At 37.9% G+C, this 27,396-nt stretch overlaps 1 protein-coding gene across 7 annotated transcripts in view; it reads right to left on the bottom strand.

Moving 5' to 3' along the window:
* REPS1 (RALBP1 associated Eps domain containing 1) overlaps positions 1–27,396 on the bottom strand; it is a 64,457-nt gene that overhangs the window by 36,540 nt on the left and 521 nt on the right. For all 7 annotated transcript variants that reach the window (XM_014939563.1, XM_014939566.1, XM_014939562.1 and 4 more), the window contains exons 2-3: positions 9,025–9,148; positions 4,262–4,458 (exon numbers count right to left, since the gene is read on the bottom strand). In XM_014939563.1, coding sequence (XP_014795049.1) covers positions 4,262–4,458; positions 9,025–9,148 — 321 coding nt within the window. The remainder of the gene's footprint in view (positions 1–4,261; positions 4,459–9,024; positions 9,149–27,396) is intronic.

Genomic DNA, 27,396 nt, shown 5'->3' on the forward strand with positions numbered 1-27,396 from the left:
GTGACTTGCACAGTGAAAATTAATACCAAAGTGCATAATGAGAATCAAGCACCTGAAAACAGAAGACTGGATGCACAGGTCAACTATCAGACCACTACAATATGTTAAATATGACAGATTTGCTTTATTCACAGCTGCTAAAGCCTATGACATGAATCAAGCAGAAGTAGGGAAGAACCCTACAAAATAGTATTAATACTAGTGAGACCTAATTTGGAATGCTAAATACAAACCTAGTAAAATATTTTCAATAAGAAGAAATTCAAATTGGATCAAAGGCAGAGAAGGATTATGAGGTTTACTGGTAACTACTCTGAGACAAAACTAAGATTATGGATTATTTTTTCAAGCAAAATAAAGCCCGGGGGAATACGATGTTCTTCTAGTAAATACTGGTGGTGTTCTGCAGCAAGCAGTAAGGACCAAGTTGCTAAAAGAACAGGTATTACCTGATCTAAACAAAGTTAAGTGGCAATTCCCACCATATTCCCATGGGTATTCCACTATATTCCTATGAAAGCTCTGGAATATTTTTCCCCAACATGGCCAGTGTGGATAAAAGGTTGTGATTTCAAAAGAGAACCCTGATTATTTTTTAAAACTCATTATCTAACACAATTTTTCAAGATAATAGAAGGTTAGACTCAATGACACAGGAGGTATTTTTGAGCTCTGTGCTTTTAAATTATTTATTTAGTACAGATATATTTTACCTGGAATTATCTGTTCAATCCACAAAACAGAAGGGAACAGAAATGGGCTACTGATAAAACCTTAAAAGAAAGTCACACAACTTCTCGTGTAGTTTAAAAAAGTTGAAATGATCAAATGAAAGGGAGATGAGTACTTTTTATTTTCACTTGTATATAACAAGGTCCAGCCTATAAGCACTTGCCACACACATGTTTTTCAGCTGTTAGAGCCTCAAGATCTACTGAAACAGGCTACCCTCCTTTCCTGGAAAAGGTGGCAAGCCAGGTGAAAGTATCCTAAAGCAGTACCTGATCAACACCTGGATCACACTTAAAGACACTGGAAATAGTATTTGCTTTTGGCTTTAACAACAAAACACAAAACACCCAAAGGCAATACATAACAGACTAATATTGAGAACGCTTAGTCACTTTCAGAAGAAAGAAAATACTTCCTAATATCAACGTTGCTGCTGCTTTTAAGAAACTGCTTTCAGTACATTTGTCTCATTCCTTTAAAAAAAAATTTAAAAAGCCAAAAAGGTTTCCATCTACAATGACAGCTCCTAATTCTACTAGGATGATTTCTTTTTTAAAAAACACAAGAACTCAACAGAACCTAGATTCTCAAGATTGGCATCAATTAACATTTTTAGTAGCATAGCTGCTGCTACTGAGGAATACAAATATCTCTATACACCATGGTTCACATACACATGATAACAAAAATGCTTGTATAGATGTCACATTGTCAGCGGAAGTTTTCAAATCTATTTAGCCTCTATTACTTGGGAATAAGAAATTTTCCCAGCAGAGAAGAAAATGGTTTCCCCAAATGTTCTACCCCCACTAGGATATGCAGGATATGCAGTCAACATACGCCGTCTAGTGAGTAAAGGCATCTCTCTTTGTTTGGCTTGACTGCTAGAATCAGTTCTGCAGCTGCCCTGACAGCTGGGCATAATTTCAGTCATCTCCTATTAACACTAACCATATCAAAAAGATATAAACTTCTGGCCAGTGCTATATTTACAGAATACTTCGCCATTATAAACTAAAAATGCCACCACAAAATTGACTAGTGATAGAAAAAGGATGTCACTGAGCTCACAATTGCTTTAAAAGATGTCCTTATTTATAGCTACTCTTTGGAAATACAACCTGACTGCCATTTGCTGATGCCCTGCCTTTGAGTGAAGCTCACTGGAGGGAAATGCCAAAATGCCAATATTGATAAAGGAATAGTTTTAGCTAGGACATTGCTGTAGACAACATTCTAAGTTAAATTCTTTTACATCTGCAATTATAAGATATTAACCTATGCATGACAAATCTCACTAATGTGGAAAACTGCACACGAATGAACCCAGTTTTTAAAAAAGAAGATGTATTCAATGTATTTTGAAGTGCCAAGTGTATTATCAAAGCCAGTAAACAGTTTAAGGGGAAAAAAAAACCCAACCCCCAAGCCCCCCAAACTCACTAATGGAGTATGTAACAACTACATGTCAAGCTGTAAGACTGAAATATCCAAGCTTAACTTTGACACTAATTCCTCCAAAAGAATGATCCCTAGGAAAATGACACACTGTAATTCACTTCTCAGACTTCAGCTCTTCTCATCCCCATCACTGAAAGAGGTGGCATAAAACAATGATTCAGTCTGAACTTCTTTCTAAATTTTATAAATCTGAGCAGTATCTCCAGGTAAAGAAAACTGGATCAGCAATTTCTACAAAAACATGGCTAAAAGCTGTATCCATCTTTCGGAAAATAAACAAATTAGATTTATGTGGTTAAGTGAGAAACCTGGGCTCAAATCCATTTCTCAGCCTAAGGGGATTCAGATTCTCAGTTTGTTTCTAATATGGTGTCCAAATCGATAAATCTTAGACTGGGACAAGAAGGCTGCTTTAATGGCTTCATTGTGCAGCTAGAAATGTCGAATCAGTCAGAGAAAATTCTTTTTGACAATAGTGTGCAAAATCACACAATGCTTCCCTGATGTTCTAGACCATGAATACAGCTTAGAACTGTTGGACTTGTGTTGTCTGTTATACTTCCTCCAAGCAGGTTGGTATCTCTCTTTATCAGCCAAGATGGAGAAATGAAATTTGGATGCTTATACATCCCTGTAAACATGTGGCTTCCTTACCCAGAACTTTAAGACCTCAAGCATCAGGTATTTTTTTGTTGTCATTTTGAAGTTACACCAGTACAGATTCCTGTATCAAATTATAGATGTTCAGTAGAAATCAATACCATGTTGGAAGCATACAAAAAAAAAGCCAACCTATTTCAATCAAACTAAAGCATCAGATCAAGGAGATCTGCGATTGTCAATTTCTTCATTAAGTGCTTGGCAGCTCTCTCAGACACACCTACTCAAAACTAGACGATGTCAAGCCATTTTCAGATCTACTGCCAGCCCTCCTTTCGTTACAGTCCCCATCTCCAGTTTGGGAGAAAGCAAGTGGCAGTCAAACACCCCAATTACAGATGGCCTCCGCTAACTTTCTTTTTCTTTATATTGGATCAGTCTGGGATATTCCCAGAGAGATTAATATAAATTGACAAATGATTCCTTGATTCCCAGAGAAATCTAGGGATATTTTCAAGTTCCATGTTTCTTCACAAAAGAAGCCCAGAAAAGAGCGTACCATGGGGAAGAAAACAGGTCATTCAACAGTTATGCACACACATACATATATCCAGCAAAATTTAATATTTGGCCTCATAGAAAAGACAATCAGAAAAGATTTCCCCACGGAAAGAGACTGTAAAGACTACTAAAAAAAAAGGAATGATGATGAGGCAGAGTTATAAGCCTTTACAGTTTTCATTTATTCAGATATCCGGAATGATGGTGAGGCAGAGTTGTAGGCCTTTACAGTTTTCATTTATTCAGATATCCTGTAGCTGAAGATGAAAGAACCAGTGAGCAAAAGGAAATCAATTTTCTCCTTATAATAACACAATAAAAAGCCATGTGAAAACGTCTGTCTGTTCTCATTGTCTCTAGTTAACAATTCAATAGCTGAACAATAAAATGTAAGGCAGAGAAAATTAACTGAGATTTAAAAAAAAATTAAAGTATTTTAGATTTAAAGGTATGTTGAAGCACTAGAAATCGAGTCTTCTATGGTATTCAGTATCACATCATAATAAATTCAGCTTGATATTTGCTACCATCTCTTACACATTTTCTTTTGTCTCAATTCTTTGTCCATTACCACCAATATTTAAAACACAGGTTTAAGACTCCATTAAAAAAAAGTCTCCTGCATGCAAGTATTTCAGAAGAATATGTGGTCTTTATGTATAATATATACCAGTATGATTTCTTTTTTTTTATAAACACAGGTTTTAAGACTCCATTTTAAAAAAAAGTCTCCTGCATGCAAGTATTTCAGAAGAATATGTGGTCTTTATGTATAATATATACCAGTATGTCACTGGGGTCATTAAGGAAACTATATTGAAAGTAACAAATAGGAGGTCTACCAAATTGACACCTACGCAACAAAGCAGTGGTTAAGAGTCCGATTTAATCTTTTAAGTTAATGTACCTGTTGGTCAGTGGCTGTACGTTGCTGAACTGCATCATGGCTCACAGAGCCTTTTTTGACTTGTATCCTGCCAGGAGGAGGAGGAATCACACCTGAATATGAAGCTGGGTTATCAGCATCTGAAGAATACAAGGCTGTGTGTCTTGACTCTTGTTCATTCTTTGACACAACAAATCTAGGAAGAGGGAGGTCCTTTACTGTTAAAAAAAAGAAAGAGTAGAGCAAGCCTTTTACTATACAGAAGTATGATGCTTAAAACCAACAATGCAGTTCTATTTTGCAGTTAAAATTTCACATGTGCCTCAATTCCCTAAACATTGAGACTGCTGCTGTAATCAAGCCAACATTTGCCAATTGGAAAAAAGCAAACACCCTTTTCTGCATTATACTTCACCATTCTGCTACCCAAGTTCTGGTTTTGATATACAGAGGACTTCACATAGTTCCAGAACAGTTTTGTGCTAGAACTCTGCCTTAAATGCAGCAGCAATCAGATAATCTGGATTTAGCCCATTTTTTTCTCTAGTTTTGCCAACATTTAATTATTGAAGTGTGATTTTCAAGTTTCATCTACCATTTCTAGCACATACATAAAATTAGAGTCTCCATACAGAATGATTCATGAGCAAAACAAATGCTAAAATACTTCAGTATGTTCAACATCATCTTTTAGTGAGCTGATGTCATGTTTATATTTACAACAGAAGATCTAGTCTTCTTGCAAAAACGACAACTTTTGCTTAAACACATCTGCATACACCATTCTACAATAGAAGCCAAATTAGCTGGTTAACTGGGATACAACTGGGAGCATTCCTCACTGTTACAAATACCTATAAAGCAAAGTTGCTACAAAACACTAGAAGGTCCTTAGGTTTTTCTACCACGGTTCAGAGCAGTCTGATAGAAAAATGAGGCCATGTAACTCTTCCATTTTTCACTGCAAGACTTCTACCATTTTTCTGAATTCCAACCACAACTTTCTTACTGGTCTACTGTGAATACAAATAAATTGTGAATTTGCTGTACAGCTTGCTTGGAAATAATTTTTCTAACATAAAACAAATTTATAAGCATGGCTCATATTTAATTTGTCTTGTTGACTGCTTGCATCGATTACTTTTGATATTGAAAATGAGTTAGTGGTACTACCAACTGTATTAAAATATCAGATGAAATTGCATACAGTTCATTACATAAAAGTTAAACTGATCTGTATTTGAAGAGCATCATTTGAATCCATAGTATTCAACAACTCTAGACACCTTTATGTATCCATAAACACCTTTACATATCCAGTACTAAAGAACAGAGCTCCAGTAAGAACAAATTCTTGATTTAAGCCTCTGACACCAAGCATAATTCAAGGTGCAACCAGCTTGTGTCACAGGGCAGGAGCATCCAACACAGCCTCTCTGCTAAATTTGTGGTTATACATCACATGGAAACACTGCTAAAGCAATTCCTGATGGCTTCCTCTGTCCTAGATGCCCATTTTTACATTAGCATTGTACCCCACATGTTGCACTAGGAAAGTTATTCATGTAGCTAAACAGTGAGCTACAGCCAGACAACAAGTGAAACAGTCATTGCACACAAGTGAGAATTTGGATGTTTGCAAAACGGGGTAATACAGACACTAGAACATCCAACTGACACAGTGGAAGCCTATACCATCGGTTGTTCCAACATGAGTAGTATGGAGGGCTCAAAAAGAACATAAAACACTCATCTTTAAAAACAAGTCTAGATAAATATAGGTCTCTTTGCTGTACTGTGTTTCTAAATGGCCAATTGAGATCTGCCATTTTTACTCTTCTCCTGTCTTTGCAGCAGAAAAACTTTTAACACTACATCTGTTGCCATTCAGAATTCCCTCAATTATAAGTGCAAGAGCTGTTATGAATTGAATTAAATCTTGATAATGAATAAATTAGAAAGATCTCTGTACTTTTTATGCCCACATCCTTGTTAACATTTTCTTCCTCCAAAAACTGTATTCCATACTTAGAAAATAAACATTACTTTGGAATAGACAGTGCTCATTAATTCCTCAATTTTTAGCTTACTGGAAGGAAAATTTTCTAGGACAGCAAAGGAATAATAGATTTAGAGGCTTGCAGTATAACCACTAAAGCCAGTATTTTTACTACATTGCACATCTAAATAATCAAAAAAAGCACTTATTTAACTAAGAATCAACTAGATTACACTTGTGTTGGATGGACTTAGTACTCAAAATTTGACTGTAGCCTCCACTCAGCAACTCACACAAAGCAAGCTGTCTGTCTACTGACGAGAAACACACTGAAGCAAAGGGCAAAAGAAACAAGAAGAGCAGTGAAAACACCAAGATAGGAATGAATAACATTACGACAATCATTAAATAAAGCATGCATAGAATGCAGAGCTAAAAGGTGGATAAATATCAACTTCAACTAATTTTAAATGTTTTACTTCGAAGAGAGGAAGAGTATATGGTTTAGTTTAGGATGGCTCTAACAGTTCTTCTTCAAGACCTCTTGGTGGGCAGAACCCAGCTGCCCAGGCTGCTGAACCACAGTTTTCAAAGGAAGGTAAACCCAAGCTCAGAGTCACTTTATGAGCCTTCAGCTTGCTGTATTTTAGCTGCTTAGTAGCTGCTACAACAACACTTGAATCATCCTAGGAGCAGGAACTTCAGAGACAGGACTGGAACCACTGCAACCAAGGCAACAGACAACCAAAGCTAAAAACAGTTAGGGTAAAAATAAATGTTCTGTCAATTGTACTTGTTTTATTTAGTAGGTTTGGAACCAGCTATAGAAAATTATTCCTAGAAGTCCAGAAACCATTAAAAGTATTTCTAGTATTGTTGCGAATCAAGGAAATGTATTCCATTATAAAAGTTCCAAAGGCTGCATATTTTACAGCAACATATTCTCTACTTTGGAATTAATTCTGTACCTGCATCTCAATTCCTTCCTATACATTTCTTCAGGTTTTTTTGTTGGTGGTGTTTTTTTTGTTTGTTTGCTTGGTTGGTTTGGTTTTTTTAAATAGCAAAGCTCCTTTCAGTTAAGATATCTTGCATTAAAATAAAACCCAGCATTTAAAAACCCTGGAAAAAGCTACATACATTTTAGTCTTTCCCTTCTTCAACAAGCTTTTGATGAGAAACTCCACAATTGTTACATCAAGCCCCAGTTCTATCAGATATTAAGAGCTGAAGGTCCCTTTTCCAACTTTCTGATTCAAGGGAAATCTGCTACAGCTTGCTGAAGGTTTAGATTTGGGAACACTAATCAGGAAAACTAGGAAAACAGCCTTTAAACATAGGATGGCTTATGAGCAGAAAGGAACCTCAATACTAGCAAAATGTTAACTGAAACCATGCACTTTTCCAAAGAGCTACAAAAAACCATGACAGTAGTATATACTGTTTGTACGAGCCTAGAATAAACATAACTATAAAAGTATACACTATGATTCCTTCCTTTTTTACAGCTTCGTCAAATGCTTGAGTCCTATCAGATTGTTTTTAACGGTCTCCTTAACTACTCTGTTTAACCTATATCCTTTAGACTAAAAAACTTCTAAACCTCATTTTAACAACTAGCATATATAAATTATATCATAACATTTATTCTACAGACATAAAATCTAGTAGGGAAGTCACTTTAATGCAAAGCTGAGCTCTGAAGATATTTTTGAGCTGTGTACCATGTTGCAAAGGGCTACAGTGGCTTAAAACTCACTATTTCATCTTCCTAAGTCTCTTTTCATCTTGCCGAGCAACACTGACACGTATCCCCTTATGTCACTCAGAAAGCTGCAGTAAAACCACGTATCAAAGCTGCCTAAACCTCATTTTAACTACTAGTATATATAAATTGTATCATAACATTTATTCTACAGACAGAAAATCTAGTAGGGAAGTCACTTTAATGCAAAGCTGAGCTCTGAAGATATTTTTGAGCTGTGTACCATGTTGCAAAGGGCTACAGTGGCTTAAAACTCACTATTTCATCTTCCTAAGTCTCTTTTCATCTTGCCGAGCAACACTGACACGTATCCCCTTATGTCACTCAGAAAGCTGCAGTAAAACCACGTATCAAAGCTGTTATGAACCATCTTCTGAATCTTTCTCCTGTTCCTGTTTCACTGCCCACACCACAGCTGACCTTTGGAAAGTAGGATAACAGGTGTTTTGGCTGATAAGAGACTTCAAAAATCTTACACTGGTCAGGTTTTTCACTAGAAAAATCTTAAACCACTAATCTTCATATTTGCACCAAGGAGGGAGAAAACTGTCAAACCAAGTGCAAGGGAAAGTGACTTTAGAAAAGATGACATTTCATTTGTTGCAATCAAAGCTTCACAAACTCAGCAACTATAAAAGCCTGGAAATGTCACATTCTTTTCTTTCCAATTCACATTAGTCCTATTAGTACTTTATTCAGAGGATACAGCACGCAAGTTCTCACGTTATGAATTTCATAATCTCAAGTTAAGTTCAAGAATGAACTTGTACCTACACAATATTCAGTGGTAGCTCATTTACCCCATGATGAACACAATATTTATTCAGTAAGAGTAAGGTATTACACCTCATTGCATAGTAATAATACACTCCCTCATAGTCTTTCCACAATTATAAATTTGCAACATGTATAAAAAGACATACCACAGTAATTTACAAGGTTACTCTATGAGGATCTGAGAGCCAAGTACATGAATTCCGCTTTGCAACTCAATTCCCCCCTCCCAGTCCCATTATTTACCTGTATTTAAGCTTTCCACTCTTAGAGGGAGACCAGATTGGGCCACAGCAACAAGCTTCAAAGCAATGTAAAATTGACTTCTTCCGAAATAGCCAAGTCTCGTTGCACCACAGAGCTCCATAATCTGAAACAAAACACATAGTTACTTCTACAAAGAAATTTAAAACACGCTCTACAGAGGTGATTTCATACACTTAAGAGCAGCATGCCTTGCATTCGATGCTCGTAACTACTACTGTACACAATCATGAAGTAACACCTTCATGTGCATTCTCCAAATATTACGTGACAGGAGTCAGAGTACATGATTCCTCACAACCAGTAAAAGCACAAAGTCCAAAACTTAAGGTTTTCCCAATCATACACCTTTCCTTTCATCTATGTTCTAGAGGTTCTACAGAGCTGACGTAAGGTAGAGTAAGAGTCACTGGGGTCATGGTCATTTTTAAAAAAAACAAACCAACCAAGAAGACACATAGTAAACATCCTGCATCATTATTAGCTCCTCCATAGCAGCTATATTCAGTAGTCACTGGGGTCATGGTCATTTTAAAAAAAACAAACCAACCAAGAAGGCACATAGTAAACATCCTGCGTCACTATTAGCTCCTCCATAGCAGCTATATTCAGTTCTACAGAGCTGACGTAAGGTAGAGTAAGAGTCACTGGGGTCATGGTCATTTTTAAAAAAAACAAACCAACCAAGAAGACACATAGTAAACATCCTGCATCATTATTAGCTCCTCCATAGCAGCTATATTCAGTAACTGCAATAATACTACATTGTCAGATGTAATCCAGAAACACAGAATGAAGACATTTAAATAATTCCCAGACAAAATTGAACAGTGTGTTACTGCCCAAGTTACAAAAATGGGCTGCCCTCAAATTTCTCCCTGAAGAATTTCAATTATAAGGTTAGAATTTATAACAAGTGAAAAAGCTAGACAACTGCAAATGATGCCTTCCAGCCTCTTCTGATATAGGCTTGCTATAGCTCAACTTCTAACTTATAAAACAAACCTATGAAGCATTCATTCACAACACAAAGCATCCATACATATGCATGGATGTCAGCATTACAGGAGAATGCAGAACTTCAGGTTCTCCAAAGAATGCCACAGATGCTGTTTCATTTAAGAAATACGACAAAGAAGTGGTGTTATCTTATTCCCTTTTCTTCTCCTGGTGTTCTATATAATGGAAAGGTGATTTTGTCTTCTATTATGAATTTTGAGAAATGTTGGTCCCTCCAGACAGCAGCCACATACTCAAACATACTGACTGATGTTCCTCCACATTGAAGACTGCAAACTTGCAGAGGGTGCATTCCTGCTTGTGCCAGTTCACTGATAAGATACTAACAAAGCCATGTCCCAAGTCAGACCCTCCAAGCTCAATGATTCAGACTCTCTTTTTCTCCACCTACCAGTCTCATCTAGACTGTAATGTTCCAAATGAGACACATGGATGCTCCTGGACACCACAGTGAAAGCCTTCTTGAAGTCAAGGTAGATGATACACTGTTTTTCTTTCCTCAACCACAGTTCTAGTCTTTCCCTCACAGCAGACAATCTGGTAACCTTGGTAAATCCACACTTGCTAATCCTAATTACTGTTTTCACCTTCAAATGCCTAGAAACAGCTTCCAAGCAGACCTGTTCCACAATTCCTCAGGGACCAAAGTGCAGCTGACCAGCCTGCAGTTCCTCAAGTCAATCTTCCTGCCCATCCTGAAGACAGCTGCAACTTGTCTTTCTTCAGTCACTGAGGCCCATCCCTGATCTCCACAACTATTCATAAAGAAAGCTGGCTTGCAAGGACATTAGCTAGCTCTCTCAGCACCCTCAGAAGCATCCCATAAACCTGGTATTTCTCAAGAGATCCATCAATCTTCTTGTTATACAACTAGTTTCTGTCCTCCTTCAGTCCCATCTCCAGGCACTAAGGCCCGTGAGACCTTGTCTGTGAAGACCAATGCAGAGAAGGCACTGAGAATCTCAGTCTCATCTACATCCACTAGGACGAATTTCTCTCCTCACCCTTCCTACTGGAGTCTCAAGTTCTGTTTGGCAAATCTGGTCTTTTGACAAATCTGCTCATTTTCCTAAGTGCTGGGATGATTGTTACTGGACTCAGAGAAAGCTGTCCTGAAAGATTTTTCTGAAGGGCAGAGGAGCCCTGCTTGCAGGCAAGTTCCAACTGAAAAAGACAACTACATTTTCACATAGAAGCAACTGAACAACATGATCCAAGAGGAGTTAGTCTGTATGCTTCAGCGCTGCTGAAAAAGGAAATAAGACTTTAGTATCTGCATACAATCAAACAGTTGAGCTATATATGGCTTGGGTATTTCCTTCCCATGCACCAGGATTCTAGGGCCTCCTGAAAATAAGCTGTTGCAAAACCTGTCACAAGAAGGTGTGGGAAGTTGACACACACTTAGTCCCAGAGAAGTCTCAGGAGGATCAGCAGGTCTCGGGCTGTGCATGCAGCTCAGATCCTGCTGCACAGAACCAGCTGCATTAAATCATTTGGCTATGGCTGCATTACACTTCCCACATGGTCCCACAGCACCTGTGCTATTTGTATTTTCCCACTGTAGTATATTTGCAGCATGGTGTCTGTACACAAGTAGGAGGATAACACAGCATTTTCTAAAGGTCACTAACTAAAATCAAAATGATTCAATACAGTTGAATATAATACATTAGTTTCAATAGGCTGGTTGAACTACAAAAAGCTCCACGAGGAAAGAAGTGACAGTGTAAACTGATAACTCAAACAAAAACTTTGAGGCATCACCATCTAAAATAAATTGCCTGTACCCAATCTAACACCAAAAATAATTACACTAAGTTCAAATAACTGGCAGCACTAAAGCTATGGAGACTCAAGAGACAGGTAGCGATCAAATCCAGGGCAACAGCAAGAGCAATATCTTTGTTTAAAGCACTGTATCCTGCAAAATTGATGAACATCCATATACTTGACTACACCCCACACAGAAAAAGCTTGTGGATCCAGTGGCCTAGCACTGACAGACAAATAACTGAGCAATCTCTGGAAAAGCTTCTTATGAAAGGAAGCACTGACGCAGGCATTTGGAGCCTATGGAATCATTAGGCAGTAATGGCTGTGGGCAATTTCAAAGACAGCATTGGACTAGAAATTATCTTGTTTGGAGCTAGTCAGTACTGCCAGACTGAAAAAAACTTCAGTTAAAAATTGAACTAATAAATAAGCTACTATGGCAGATAAGTATTAGAAAGGAAAAACAAGCATGGATTCAAAGTAAATAGATGTAAATGTAGAAAATACATCAGATCTAAGTATCAAGAAAAGGAAAAAACAAAGGATAAAAATAAAAAACAACCCTTAACAAAAAAACCACACACGCTTATGCTGCTGAACAAGCTGCTGTCAAATCCAGCCATAGGTAGCTAAAGGAGTCCTCTATTTCAAACGCAGAATATAACACAATCAGAAACGTGACAGAAGGTTGAGTAAAATCATTAAATGCAAACATGTAAGCGAAGACTCCTCTGCCATGTGACAGCATGCTCAAACATACACAAAACAGCCTACCTATAATCTCCTTGGAAGAGGATTTAAGCATTCAACAGGTAAGAAGCTATACAGGTGGGGGAGGGGGAATGGAATAATAATAAAACAATCGAGGGATCGCTTCTCTAAGATTTATATTTAGGGTTTTCATCTTCTTCAGAAGAGAGAGGATGAGGAATTTCCTTAAACTCTTCAAGGACTGCAGAGCCATCTTCAAGACAAAATGCTCCATGATTGCTTTCATCTCCCTAGATATGAAGATCCTGAGGTCACACTACTGCAATTAACCAGATTAAGGCAAACGACTCTGTGAAGCTCCAGAATTGCTGGAAGCTGTTGATACAAATAAAACCAAACCTCAGTGCAGCAGCTGTAAATTATGAAATTGCACAGTTTCAACGTACAGCAAAGTAGTAACAGCAGCATCTTAACAGTATGAGGAGCTGCTGCAGATCAGACCCACACAGGAAGCCCTATGTTGACAAAGCACACTGCCTCAAGCACATACCTTCTAGAACTCTTGAAGGTTTCAAATAAGAGGTCCTTGAACTTTGAAAGGTTTGTGAACCAAAAAAAATTAAGAGTTGAGAACCTTTAGAAATTCCAAGTGACATAGAACAAATCACATTTCTATCAAACGTGGTGAAATGCACTTTCCAGAGCGCAGAAAATCTCCCTGGGAGAGTCCTTCCAGAATATCACACCCCCCTGCCCCCAGGTTCTTCTACAAGGCAAATCAAGCCCATTATCTGTAAACATTATTCATGCAAAAGTACAACAGTATTTAAGCAGGGGTGACTTCAGTGATAAAACAGTAAGTGAAGCAACACGCATGCCACCTACATAGCAAAGATAAAAACATTTCACTTGCTTGGAAAGAGTTACTGATGCACCTACTGTTCCATACCAGAGGGTGGTCAGAGGCAAGACCTTAAAGACAACTTTTGAAGGCTGGAAGTTGTCCTACACATGGCCTATGCTGACAGGAGGGGGCCGTGAACAAAGCCAAAGGAGGATCTTTTGTATCATCCTGACTAGGACATTAACACGTCTACCCACTAAAAATAAGAAAAAAATATTTTTAAAAAAATCACATAATGCTGCAAAGCAAGAAAGAAGAACTGGGATTCAGAATACACATTTTGGTCCTGACTTTATCAACACAATTCTTAATTTGAGGTGTGCTAGTAGTCCTACTGTGATTCGGCAGGTATTTTCATGCTTGTATTGTTGGTGTAAGACCTTTTTTTAACTAATAAACGGAAAGAAACCCTATGCAGAATTACAGAATAACTGAGCTTGAAAAGGTCTTCTGGAGATCATCCACTTCACCACCCCTGCTCAAAGCAGGCTCAGCTCCAGCAGGTTGACCAGTTGGATTTTGAGTACATCCAAGAAGGGAGACTCTACAGTATCTGTGAGCAACCTCTCCCTGTGTTTGATTCCCCCTTAGAGGAAGAGACTGTTCTCTTACGTTTAAATGAAACAATCACCACGAACAATAGCATATAAATCATACACCAGAGGTGCAAAACAAGTTATCACATTCATTTTACAGTATTGGGATACAAATCTGCGTTAAACCAGACCATATGAATATACTTGTGCTTCAGTTTTTAGCACATGATTTTTGAGTTTTACTGTGCATACTGACAATAACCTTTTAACAGAAAACAAGCACTACATTTTAAAAAAGCTAATGGTTTAGTTCAGATTAAAAAAAAAAGATAAAGAATAACCTACATTCAGTTTTAGGTTATATCAGATTAAAAAAGAAGGTAAAAAAGAATAACCTACATTCAGTTTTAGGTTATTTAACAAAAATGTAACTGACTACAGATTGATTTTGATTCACAGTTTAAAATGAGAAACATTATCACATCAACAATGGTATTTCTGTATCTCCTAAGAAACAATTGACGAGAATTCTAAAGCTCTTTGCAAATTTAAGCATTAAACAGATATGACAGAATGTTTTCCAAATTAAAAGTTTATTGGAATACAGCTTCAAATTGTGTACTAGAATGTTGTCCTACAAAGGTGCTCACCTGAAGTCATGTAATTCACTCATCTCAGCTACAATAAAAATGTTGTCCTTCAAAGGTGCTTGCCTGAAGTAATGTAATTCACTCATCTCAGCTACAATAAAACTTAACCGTATCTCCACAGTGTAGTGTAATCTGGGAATGTGTAAGGGAAGCTGAAAAAACCCCACTTCCTAAACATTGCTATTGTAGCAGAAAAAAAAAAAACACCTGACCATGACTACATATCAAGGACTTATGGAAAAACTCCATTGCATTTTTTTTCTAAATTGAATACACTTTTTCCTCACAATTGGCTACCTTCTAATCTTGTTACTCTCCAATCACCATTCAATAGATCAATTCCTGTCACTTCATTTATCTCAGTCTGTCTCACTAATTACAGACCACAGCCTGACAAAGTTTTCTAACTACAGTCTCTCATCTATCATCAACTGGACAAACATTATTCATCAAGAATTTTTAACTTCTCTTCAGCAACACTGATTAGTTATTCATCAAGAATTTTTAACTTCTCTTCAGAAGAATCACACTCAACAGGTAGCTTTTAAGATGCAACAGTTGTTGACAGCGCTGCGTAGCAGGAACTGGACAGAGAACTGCCAAAGATCCTTCTTTTGATGAGTTATTTTTAACCAAGTCAAGCCTCTGACCCAGTTCTCTGCAAGGATCCACAAACCTTGGCACGTGGCAGCACACAAGAAAAAAAATTGGAAACGGGACAAAAAAATTCCGCTAAAAACCAGTCCAAGTATTGCTTTGAATTCTATCTTTCAGCACGAATAGCAGTATATGACAAACATTTAAATAGGCTTACACCCACCCGAAGATCATTTGCAAAATGCATTTATGAAGGATATCAAGAACTGCTATATTTAATTCAGTAAGTGAGAAGTAGGAAATGTTCGTGTGCTGAACAGCAAGAATAACATTACCTCTAATACATACATAGAATATGTTGTCCTTCAAAGGTGCTTGCCTGAAGTAATGTAATTCACTCATCTCAGCTACAATAAAACTTAACCATATCTCCACAGTGTAGTGTAATCTGGGAATGTGTAAGGGAAGCTGAAAAAACCCACTTCCTAAACATTGCTATTGTAGCAGAAAAAAAAAAACAACACCTGACCATGACTACATATCAAGGACTTATGGAAACACTCCATTGCACTTTTTTTCTAAATTGAATACACTTTTTGCTCACAATTGGCTACCTTCTAATCTCATTGCTCTCCAATCACCATTCAATAGATCAATTCCTATCTCAGTCTGTCTCACTAATTACAGACCACAGCCTGACAAAGTTTTCTAACTACAGTCTCTCATCTATCATCAACTGGACAAACATTATTCATCAAGAATTTTTAACTTCTCTTCAGAAGAATCTCACTCGACAGGTAGCTTCTAAGATGCAACAGTTGTTGACAGCGCTGCGTAGCAGGAACTGGACAGAGAACTGCCAAAGATCCTTCTTTTGATGAGTTATTTTTAACCAAGTCAAGCCTCTGACCCAGTTCTCTGCAAGGATCCACAAACCTTGGCACGTGGCAGCACACAAGAAAAAAAATTGGAAACGGGACAAAAAAATTCCGCTAAAAACCAGTCCAAGTATTGCTTTGAATTCTATCTTTCAGCACGAATAGCAGTATATGACAAACATTTAAATAGGCTTACACCCACCCAAAGATCATTTGCAAAACGCATTTATGAAGGATATCAAGAACTGCTATATTTAATTCAGTAAGTGAGAAGTAGGAAATGTTCGTGTGCTGAACAGCAAGAATAACATTACCTCTAATACATACATTTATCTTATTAGGTACTTAAGAAGCACGGTAGTAAATGTACTTAATTAGTTGATACTAAGAACTCCCAGGCACAGGGTATATTTGGGACGTTACACTTCATTGCATAATGAATTGTAAGGTCTTCCTTTTAAGTCTTACTGAGTGTTCCGTGAAGACAGATCTCAGTCAATGCCACAAACCTGGCTTCAGAACAGAGGCCTTTAAAGAAATAAAACCAATAGTATTGGAGGACTTCCAAGACAACACACACTCTCTGGCAATGAACTATTTTAAGTCTCCGACTGTCTGAACCTCTCCTAATACTTCTCCGCCCTTCATTTTCACACTGCACGTATCCAGTGGAAGCCAACTGCTAAAACACCAACAGGAAGAAAAAAAACTACTCATCAGCTCTGATAATTAATTCTCTATAAATACTTAGAACTAAACTTTTCCTTCTAAGGCCATTTTGGGATTCAAACATACTTCTGCTTCAATCAAATGACATTTCAGAATTAATCACATCAGAAAGAAATAAGTTAATTAGCGGGTCAAAAAATGAACCAGAATTTTAAGTCTCAGAGGAATGATTCTGCCTCTGTACTTTGGGATGTGTTTTACAAGGATGTCCATTCCCCGAGTAAGGGTTGGCAAATTTGGAGCCACACTTTGACTCTGTTAATAGAAAAGCAGCAGACAAAAAGCACTGAAAATTAAAGAATTACGACAGATGCACATAATAAATACGTAACTTAAGAAGTGAATGTGTTGAAATGCCACACACACACACACAAACCCCACAGAATTTTCACCTACTGTAGCAATTTTTGAACCATTTGTATTTTATGTCATTCCTAAGCTCAACCCACTCAAAAAGGGGACTGCAGCATCTCCTATTGTTCCTGGCAGCACGTACATTCATGGTGAATTAGCCTCACTTATCAAAGACACTTCCTAATGCAGTAGCTTTGATTTTTCCGTTTGCAATCACTTTGTAGTTTTGCTAACAGCTCCTGCAAAAGCTGTTACAAGCCAAACACATGAATCTTACCCTGCAGAGCTCCACAGCTCTCTAGAAGTCAGTGGTTCCCTTCTTGATTTGGTATTACATGGTAACCACCATCAGCTAATCCACAAAGATGAGGTAGAAGCACCCTACATGCAACTACAAAAAATTCAATATATCGATTTAGAGGGGCCCTTTCTCCAAAGATCTAGACTATCCTAATTGACTATAACTTATTAACAAATTATTGCCAAGTACCCTCAAAAAGAGGATAGAACAAACAAGCATATTCCTTTCTGACATGCTTAATAGCACCAAAGGAAAATCCAGACAGCAAGATCAACATTCATTAGACAGCAGCTATTATCCTCCCAAGTCAAGTCATAGCTGGAAGACCTCAAGGCAGAGTTCTCTCTGCTTGCATTAAGATTCTCTCTACTGCTGTTCTTCTGGCAGAGTAGGTGCTCATGAGAAAAGTGCCTTCTGAGCAGGAATGGTAATAAAGCAGCAAGAAAAACTGGAAATTAAAAAAAAAAATCAAACAAAAAATAAAACCAAAAACACCAAACCTGAAGCAGCAAAATATAGCCTGGGAACCTACAAGAACCACTTTTAATTTTTGATGCTTAAAGAGAGGTTCTTTTAAAAGGAGATATTCTACATACCTGTCTCCTCTCCCTATGCAATTGTGCATTATTGCTTACCCCAAACAGGTCCTCCCTTCTCTGCTCTCAGCTGCACAGGTCCCCATTCCTGAGCACTAACTGTTGCTCATCTGGCTGATCACACAATACGACCGTTCCACTTGGTAAGTCAGCAAAAAGTTCCTGTGTCAATTATCTGCTCTTTTATTAACCTCAATCTGTCTGCTGTACGACCAATGAAGACCTCAGCAGCTACAAGATACATGGCAACATGTGGCTGGTAGCAACAGCTTGTTCATTTGACTCTAAACTTCTTGTAAGGCTGCAGCCTCAAGGAAGTTGCGTGCTTTGCATTTACAAGGGGCAGAAAGGGTTGAAATTAGGCAACTGAACAGAATGTCACAGCAAGAGCACTTGCAACTCCACCTTCTTTGTCTTGCCCAAAGAAACCCTCCTTAGAAAGTTATATTCACGTACCAGGCTGCTAAGAATTGCTCTCAAAACAAGGGTGTCTCCTTTCTCCTGGTGGTGCCATGAAGAGTTCAAACAATAGGAGATGAAGAAACACACTTAAGCAAGAACTGTCAGTGCCTGAGCCAGTCTGTGACTATTTGAGACTTCAGGATGACTCTGCAACACTCAAGTGGTTGTATTTTCTGAACAAGAAGTAGCAGTTGAAGTGTCCGTGTAAGTGCCAAGAAAGCATCTAGCTTCAGCAGGCACCGGAGGGGTATTTTACATCAATAATATATTTAGCATTTCAAATTATTACTCCATTAACAAATAACGAAAGGGAGGTCACATGGATGTTCTTATTGTGGATGCTCCTGCCGTGCAGCATTAGGTTGAATATTTTTCCTGCAAAATTTCTACTTAGGTGCTAAATGCTTCAGACAGCAGCATTTATAAGATGTTTTGATTCCTTTTGGACTTCCAACAACTGATATCCCTTGCTAACAATTAATTTCTTCCTTTTTTCACTTTAGTATTTTCTCCACATGTCACCTTTCATCACTGTACCAGAACAAAGCCGAGACAAAAAAGCCTCAAAGATGAACACAAGTTTCTGGCATTTTTTCTCCTAATGTAAAATGAAGATTTAAGGCCTTCTCTGATCCCAGAATTAGTGGCTCTGCTGTGGCCTGGCCAAACAGGCCTGCTCAGAGCACTTCCACGCGAGTCTACCTGAAGCTTCTGAGCCCATTACTTTTGCCCCTTTCCCATCTCAATCTGGTTTCCTCTGAGCATCAACCTGACCAGCGTTGATTAGTTACGTAGCTTTGGCACAACTCTCCTCCCAAAAAGCCTTTACAAGTCTTAACAATATGTCTATCAGAGTTTAAACAGACCTGAGTTAAAATTCTATAAATTGCACATTTACAGAGCTATATTTGAGACAGCTGCTAACACTAGGTCTTAAATTATTTAAGACACTTTAATTCAGAAAAAACAAGTGGTAGACACTATTGCTATTAAGAAGTCTATTGAGAACAGACTTTTCCACAAAATTCACATAATAGACTAGCAGAACTTATCTGAAGGAGAAAGTTAGCACCTAATGCTAAATTCTACACAGCTCTGTCATGCTCACCCTTTTCTGGGATAAATGAAAGATGTATTTGAAACTGAGTCTACTAATTGCTCTGTTACCATACTTCAGGAGCATTTTAGACGTCACAAGTCAATAATTTCAGAAATTCAGGTCAGACTGTCATCTTTTTCAAGTCCTTTAACCTACCAAAACACAGTTCCTATACACAGAGAGGCATTTTTAATAAAACAAGTGCAAGGGATGATTTAACTCTTATGACCTAACCCTAGCTGGAAAAACAGCAAGTGACAAACACTATTATCAACTTAGTACATTATTTTAAAAAGAATGACACACAATTGGCTTAATAATATCCCCATGATCTATTGACCTAACCCTAGCTGGAAAAACAAGCAAGTGACAAACACTATTATCAACTCAGTACATTATTTTAAAAAGAATGACAAACAATTGGCTTAATAATATCCCCATGATCTAAGGAAATGATAAAGGAAAAAGAACTAGTGGGAAATACAATCATTACTGGAACTCCAGCAAGAAAAATCCAACAGTCAACCTATTGCTCTCACACTCGCTTCTGACTTCAAACTCATTTATGCAAAGGGCAGAACTCCAATTTGAAGTCTAGGAATTCTACAAGGAGGACTAATCTAAACAGCAAATATTTATGACCTAACAGGCACGAAACTTGTCTGTAAGGACTAATATTTTGAAAGCTCCCAAATATAATTGAAAAGTCATAGAGACTGCCAGCAAAGTCCTATAATATCTGCAGCAATATTTATTGAAGATTAGACTAAGATGAAGGCATGTTTGACATTTTTCAGAGACAGTAGGTGAAGTACTCAAAACTTCTAATACAAAAAAATCATCTTTTATATTGATGATGAAAAGGATCAAGTTTACAGTCCACGATTTTGTACATCTAACTTCATTCTAAGACAGTGGATATTTTATTTGCCAAGGGCCCTGATATTTTAAAATTCTATCCAGTGGTGTCAGAATGGAAGTTAATAATCCCTACTGTCATCTGACTGCACATTTAAAAAGAAAAAAATAAAGTGTTTTCAAACAAAGCTGAGCTGTGATACTTGAAATTAGTCGAGTGCTGTGCTGGCATATGGAATTATGAAGGAATTATTACTATGTAAGTGACTATGCAGTATGAATGCCAGTCCATTACACTGAGAAATCAGCTGAAAACAAATGTAAATTTAACAGACCTAATCTACAGCCCTAAAGTTTTGCCAGTAACTTCCTGCCTTTCGTTTCAAAAACAATGATTATTCTCTGACTAAACACTGTTAAGATATGAGACTACTCAAGCTAATTAACTGTAAAGAGAAAACAATTTGCAGCCCACTGTAATCTCTGCGAAGGTAACATTAAAGTAAACATTTTTACCAGAAGTGTGCAGAAAACTCAAAGCACAGTTCACAGGAGACAAAACAGACTGAGAGCCATTTCTGGCACTAGCAGAAAGTAGACTGCTTATATACCTCATCATTACACAGAAACAAAACTAACCTACTGCTCAGATGAGAAGGAAGAAAAATACTCTATTACAATAACATTTGGGGGGAACCCCCCCCCCCCCCCCCCACAAATTGGATATTCTTAACTCCTGATCCAGGTACTGTTTTTATTTACAACAGATTTTCTAACAGTTCTTATTTCCAAAACAAGAACAGAAATACACCATAATATATGTACAAATATCCTTTAAATATATAAACACTATATATAAATGTTATATATACATTACATATGATTGTAATCCTAAAAGGCTACAGACTTACAAATTTTGTTTTGTTAGCTCAGGCTAACAAAATATTAAGAATAAGAAAAATGCTATAGTTACACTTTTCTACACTGGAAGAATGCCTTAGGAAGGACCTGTTGTGAATATTGCCTCAGAAGAAATCTAAACTAATTTATTTTAAAATTTCATGTAAAAAAGCTGTAAGCTTCAACATAAGAAACTATAAACCCAAAATATATGGATTGCATTCAATTAAGTGATCTCTTTTAAAAATTTTGGCTTGTTTGCAGATTAAGGGAGAAAAGCTTTTTACACTGTGTACATTTCTTTTAAAGATCTGAAAGATCTTTAAATGTACACTGAAAGGAAGGCATGAGATTTGCAGGGTATAAGGATTTTTAACTTCTTACCCCACCAGCTCTGAAAAGAGATAATTCAGCAAATTAAACAGGCCGAGGTTGAGTCTTCTGCACATCTCCATCACACAGGTAACCCTAAGCATGGCTCAGCTTCCATTTGCAGTTGGCACGTAGTAAATTCTACTGATTTGATAAACAGGTACTCTTTGTGTAGGAAAATGCACTGAAACACTAACTGCAACAATAAAATCACTGTGAACAAGTTTGTATTTTCTTAGATCTCTTTCTCTCATCACCCATCCTCCAACAAAGAAGCCAAAATTTTAGCTTCAACATAAAAAACTATAAACCCAAAATATATGGATTTGACTCAATTAAGTGATCTCTTTTAAAAATTTTGGCTTGTTTGCAGATTAAGGGAGAAAAGCTTTTTACACTGTGTACATTTCTTTTAAAGATCTGAAAGAAACTATAAACCCAAAATATATGGATTGCATTCAATTAAGTGATCTCTTTTAAAAATTTTGGCTTGTTTGCAGATTAAGGGAGAAAAGCTTTTTACACTGTGTACATTTCTTTTAAAGTTCTGAAAGTGCTATGTATTTTTCAATGTACACTGAAAGGAAGGCATGAGATTTGCGGTAAAGATCAGTATTAGGAGAGAAAAGCTTTTTACACTGTGTACATTTCTTTTAAAGATCTGAAAGATCTTTAAATGTACACTGAAAGGAAGGCATGAGATTTGCAGGGTATAAGGATTTTTAACTTCTTACCCCACCAGCTCTGAAAAGAGATAATTCAGCAAATTAAACAGGCCGAGGTTGAGTCTTCTGCACATCTCCATCACACAGGTAACCCCAAGCATGGCTCAGCTTCCATTTGCACTTGGCACGTAGTAAATTCTACTGATTTGATAAACAGGTACTCTTTGTGTAGGAAAATGCACTGAAACACTAACTGCAACAATAAAATCACTGTGAACAAGTTTGTATTTTCTTAGATCTCTTTCTCTCATCACCCATCCTCCAACAAAGAAGCCAAAATTTTAAATCAAGAACCTGCGATTTTGTTCTGCAATAATAATTCCAATTGCACCACATGCCACAGATGAGCTCTGACATCTGAGGACAATAATTCCAATTACAATTGCACCACATGCCACAGATGAGCTCTGACATCTGAGGAAACCACCATTCCATGTTCTCCGTTGCCTATTATTTGCCAAAAGCTGTCACCCCAAGAACTACAGAAGACAGCATACGCCTGCACCTTACCTGGTTTTCTGTACAGAAAATAAAAAAAAAGCTTGAAATTGGCTAACAAGACCCAAAAATATGCTTTACACCAGGTTTCAAATGGGCTAATGCAAGCATACTGTAATTGAAGAAACTGAGCCTAACTGTATAATTCATCATCATTTCAAAGTCTTTCTAACACTAAAAGGCAGGTAATGTTGCGGTACAATGCCAACAAGATGAAAATTCATTTATTTTAGAGAAAGCTCATGAAAATACTCACATATTTGTTGTTTTATAGTAATGTATTTTAAAGCAAGATGCCTTGATTCATTCATTTCAGACAAGTATCATCTGCACAACTGATTTGCTTCTTATCTTATCTATGATTCATAATCAAAGAGTGCAAGTTCATAAAGCGTTCTGTGATTATTATTTGCCAAAAGCTGTCACCCCAAGAACTACAGAAGACAGCATACGCCTGCACCTTACCTGGTTTTCTGTACAGAAAATAAAAAAAAAGCTTGAAATTGGCTAACAAGACCCAAAAATATGCTTTACACCAGGTTTCAAATGGGCTAATGCAAGCATACTGTAATTGAAGAAACTGAGCCTAACTGTATAATTCATCATCATTTCAAAGTCTTTCTAACACTAAAAGGCAGGTAATGTTGCGGTACAATGCCAACAAGATGAAAATTCATTTATTTTAGAGAAAGCTCATGAAAATACTCACATATTTGTTGTTTTATAGTAATGTATTTTAAAGCAAGATGCCTTGATTCATTCATTTCAGACAAGTATCATCTGCACAACTGATTTGCTTCTTATCTTATCTATGATTCATAATCAAAGAGTGCAAGTTCATAAAGCGTTCTGTGATTAAATCACCTAAATAAGAATTCTACAAACTGAACAAATGGGACAGCAATTATATTAATCCCACGCACACATAATGAACTTCACAATACATTTTTTGGCTGACTGTAGCTTTTACAAGCAACTTCACCACCAGTACAGAGGCACCAAGAACTGGCTTTAATAGCAAACCCACATTAGTGTTTTAGGGCAGATGCAAAATGTGCTTTAGAAGCCAATTTTCTGGCCACCCTCACTGCTCTGGGTCATACTGTGCAGCCACTCCAGAATAGGCAACTAGATTTCTTTTGTATGAAGCTAAGCTAGAAGATAGCCCCTAGGAGCACACCTAATGAATCTCAGCTAACATTCAGTCTACAGGACCAGGCCAGGACTTTGATAAAGGAACGCTTCTGAAATAAATATGCAAGGAGGATACAAACACCAATGCACATACAACTAAGCCATGAGCTCAGGCAGCTGAGTGAAGTGAAAAATAACTTGATAAAACCCCCTAACTTTTGGCTGAACATGTTCCCTGAACCAGCTCACTGTCAAACAAATGTCAGTGCCAGCACAAGGCAGCTCCAGCTTCTTGTGGTTTAGGCTACCATAAAACCCATGCTAGGTCACAACTGAAATACCCAATTGCTCTAGAAAGAGGAAGGTGCTCTTCTTCCCCTCCATCAGCAAACGGTTTTGCTGCCTCCTTCCTTCTGACCGTACTGACATTCATTCAGCCCCACTGTCAACTGATAGACAGTTAAAATCAACAAGAAATTGTGATTAATTTTGAACCTGCTCAGCCCCCGATGCCAGCGTACAACAGCATGGGACGGGCACTAATGTCTGTGCAAGGAGAAGCAGCAGCAGGAGCACACAGCTGGGGGAAGGGGGAAGATCAAACCACCTTCTTCAGCAGCAACTCACCATTAGATTGGTTTAGCTGCAGTGTGAAACCACACCCTGAGAGCAACTTAAAGACTCACGTAACTGTTGTGAAGTAGCTGGACTTGTTATCCCAACACACGCACTTCTATTCATTGTTCTATGCAAATCTTCTACCTTCATGCTAATTTCAAGAATGCGCACAAAAAGGCAGAAATATGGGTTAATAAAGGCTGGTGTTCTCACATGTGCAGTCGAGGTTGTAACAATTTGTGGTATTTTTGTTCTGGTAACAAGGCTGTCCTTTTGTAGATGTGTACTAAGTGGACATACAGATTTTCTTTTCCAGGGCTTTGTTGCTTTGTAAGCATATGATTCGTATACAGCAACCATAACTGTTTCAGTCTTCTATATGTTCTTTTATTCCCATTTAATAGGCAGTTGACAGTGTCCCTTAGAGACAGAAATGAGTATGATTAGGAACAATTAGCTACATGTGTTAACTTTTCCTCCTGCAAGACAGGTATCTCACATAAACACAACTCTTCACAGGAAAAGCTGCATGTGTGTCCAGCCTTTCAACAACAGATTTGCAAGCAAAACAAGCTGTGGGTCTAAAAATACACACATTTTCATTTCCAACAGAATCAGTTCTGAATCATACAAAGGTATCTACAGACCTGGAGTAGACTGCAGACGAAAAACTTCAAAGTAGCTCCTTAGGACTACTTGTTCCCCGTGAGTTGGAAGAGTGGTAATTTTGTACTATGTTTTACACACCTATGAAGGGACTTAGCATTCATGTGACTAGTACTACACTTGCATTCCAGCATTATATAAGAATTGGGTAACCGAGTCAAGTTCCTTGCCCCACAAGCATCAGATGCTTCAAACAAACAGGTAAGAACACAGCACCATGTGGTCAAAAGAAAGTTCCATCTCCTTCACAGGGTTTTCTCATTTCTTAAGCTATACACCTAGAGGTTTTAGTTACACAGTCGCAGCTTCCAAAGCATCCAATGCAATTTCCCTCGGAAGAACCCCCATCCAATGTATTCACACCTGCACTAACCAGAGATACAGCCATACTTCAATATAACTAGATTCTCTCCCTCACAAGCATAAGGTACTTCACAGGTGACCAAGAGTGACTGCACAAGATATTTGTAATGGGTCAGGCTGCTAAGGGCATTCTGACTTTCTTTGTATTATTTACAGTCTCATTCCTCAGGCAATCTAATATCTTGTTTGCCATTTTAACTGCAAGGTTTTCTTTGAGATCACTACAGTGATAAGCCAGGTCTGCTTCTTGAGTTAATTTATTTAGAACCGATGGAATGATGCCTGAGTAGTTTCTCTTCTTCAGACACGATCTCCTTTGCAAGAAAATATCTGACCTCCTCTGCAACAGATAAGGATAAAAAAATCTGTGGGCACTTGCATTCAAAATTCCAAATATAAGTTCTTGCACTAAATCCCTGCATAAAACAAAATATCTAGCACTAGCCTACTTTATCCATACAGTGATCCAAACAATCTCGATGGAAAATAGATTTTTAAACACAACAAACACGTAAACGTTCCCTTTCCTGGGATGATTTTTCTGAAAATGATTGGCCACATGCAAAAAAGCAACAGGCCCTTGAGAAACCTCACTCATAACACTGAGCACGCAGACTCTCTTACCATTGAGTCCAGTCTAGCAAGTCATCCAATAAGATTACTAGTTTTACCAGTAAGAATCATTTCTTATTCAGCCCTCTTCCACTTTTTTGCATCTTAAACTCATTTTAACTAACCAAGTTGCTCTTAGGAGCCCAAAGCACATCAACAGTAACCCTAGTTAAGTGCAAGTACTCTCTTGAGATCTGGTACTAAATCCCAGAATGCTGAAATTTGTGTAGTGTATTTCTGGCTACCGTAACTTTAATGCTTTGTTAAAAGCACTGCTTATCTCACTAGGCTGAGGATGAAACTGCATAAAAGACAGCAGGGCTTTTAAGATACAGATTTACCCACAGCAGCTCAAAATACTACATAAACTTTAAAGCATTCAACAATGACAGAGGGAACTGCAGAAGCAGCAAATTATTACAAATAGCTGTTCGTAAGAACATTTCCCTGGCAATACCTTCCCCAAATTATTACACAAGGTACATCAGAGCAGACTTTACCTTTTCTGTGTTGCTAGCCCTGCAATACTGCTACACCTTTTAGCCCTAAACTGGCCAAGGAAGCAAGTGCTAGAACTGTGCACATACATTTTGCAAGTATGGGCCCGTGTCATTCTCACCACCGCATTTTTCATTGTTAGAAACGTTTTGACGACTAGAAATAAGTTAATACCTGCCAGGAACCGATGTCCAAAAAAGACGGGGTGGCTTAGGTGAAGGGGATCAGCCTCATTAGCACCCACGGATCCAAACCCAGATTTCCTCCGGTGTTGCTTCTCACCGGCAGACCCTGGGACCAATCTCCCCCCCTCCATCCCCTGAAACGCTGTGGGGTTTCTCATGCTCCGGACGGCCTCTGCCGACACGAAGCAAACCCAGACACTTCCCTACCAGTTGCTGGAGGTGGCCGGCGGAGATTACTCACGGCGATTACCGACAGCCCCTTCCTACCATTGCAGCCAGAGGCCCCACAAGCGGCGGGGAAGGGGGGGGGGG

The sequence above is a fragment of the Calidris pugnax genome, unplaced genomic scaffold, assembly GCF_001431845.1.
Source record: "Calidris pugnax isolate Ruff unplaced genomic scaffold, ASM143184v1 scaffold57, whole genome shotgun sequence".
Taxonomy (NCBI): Eukaryota; Metazoa; Chordata; class Aves; order Charadriiformes; family Scolopacidae; genus Calidris; species Calidris pugnax.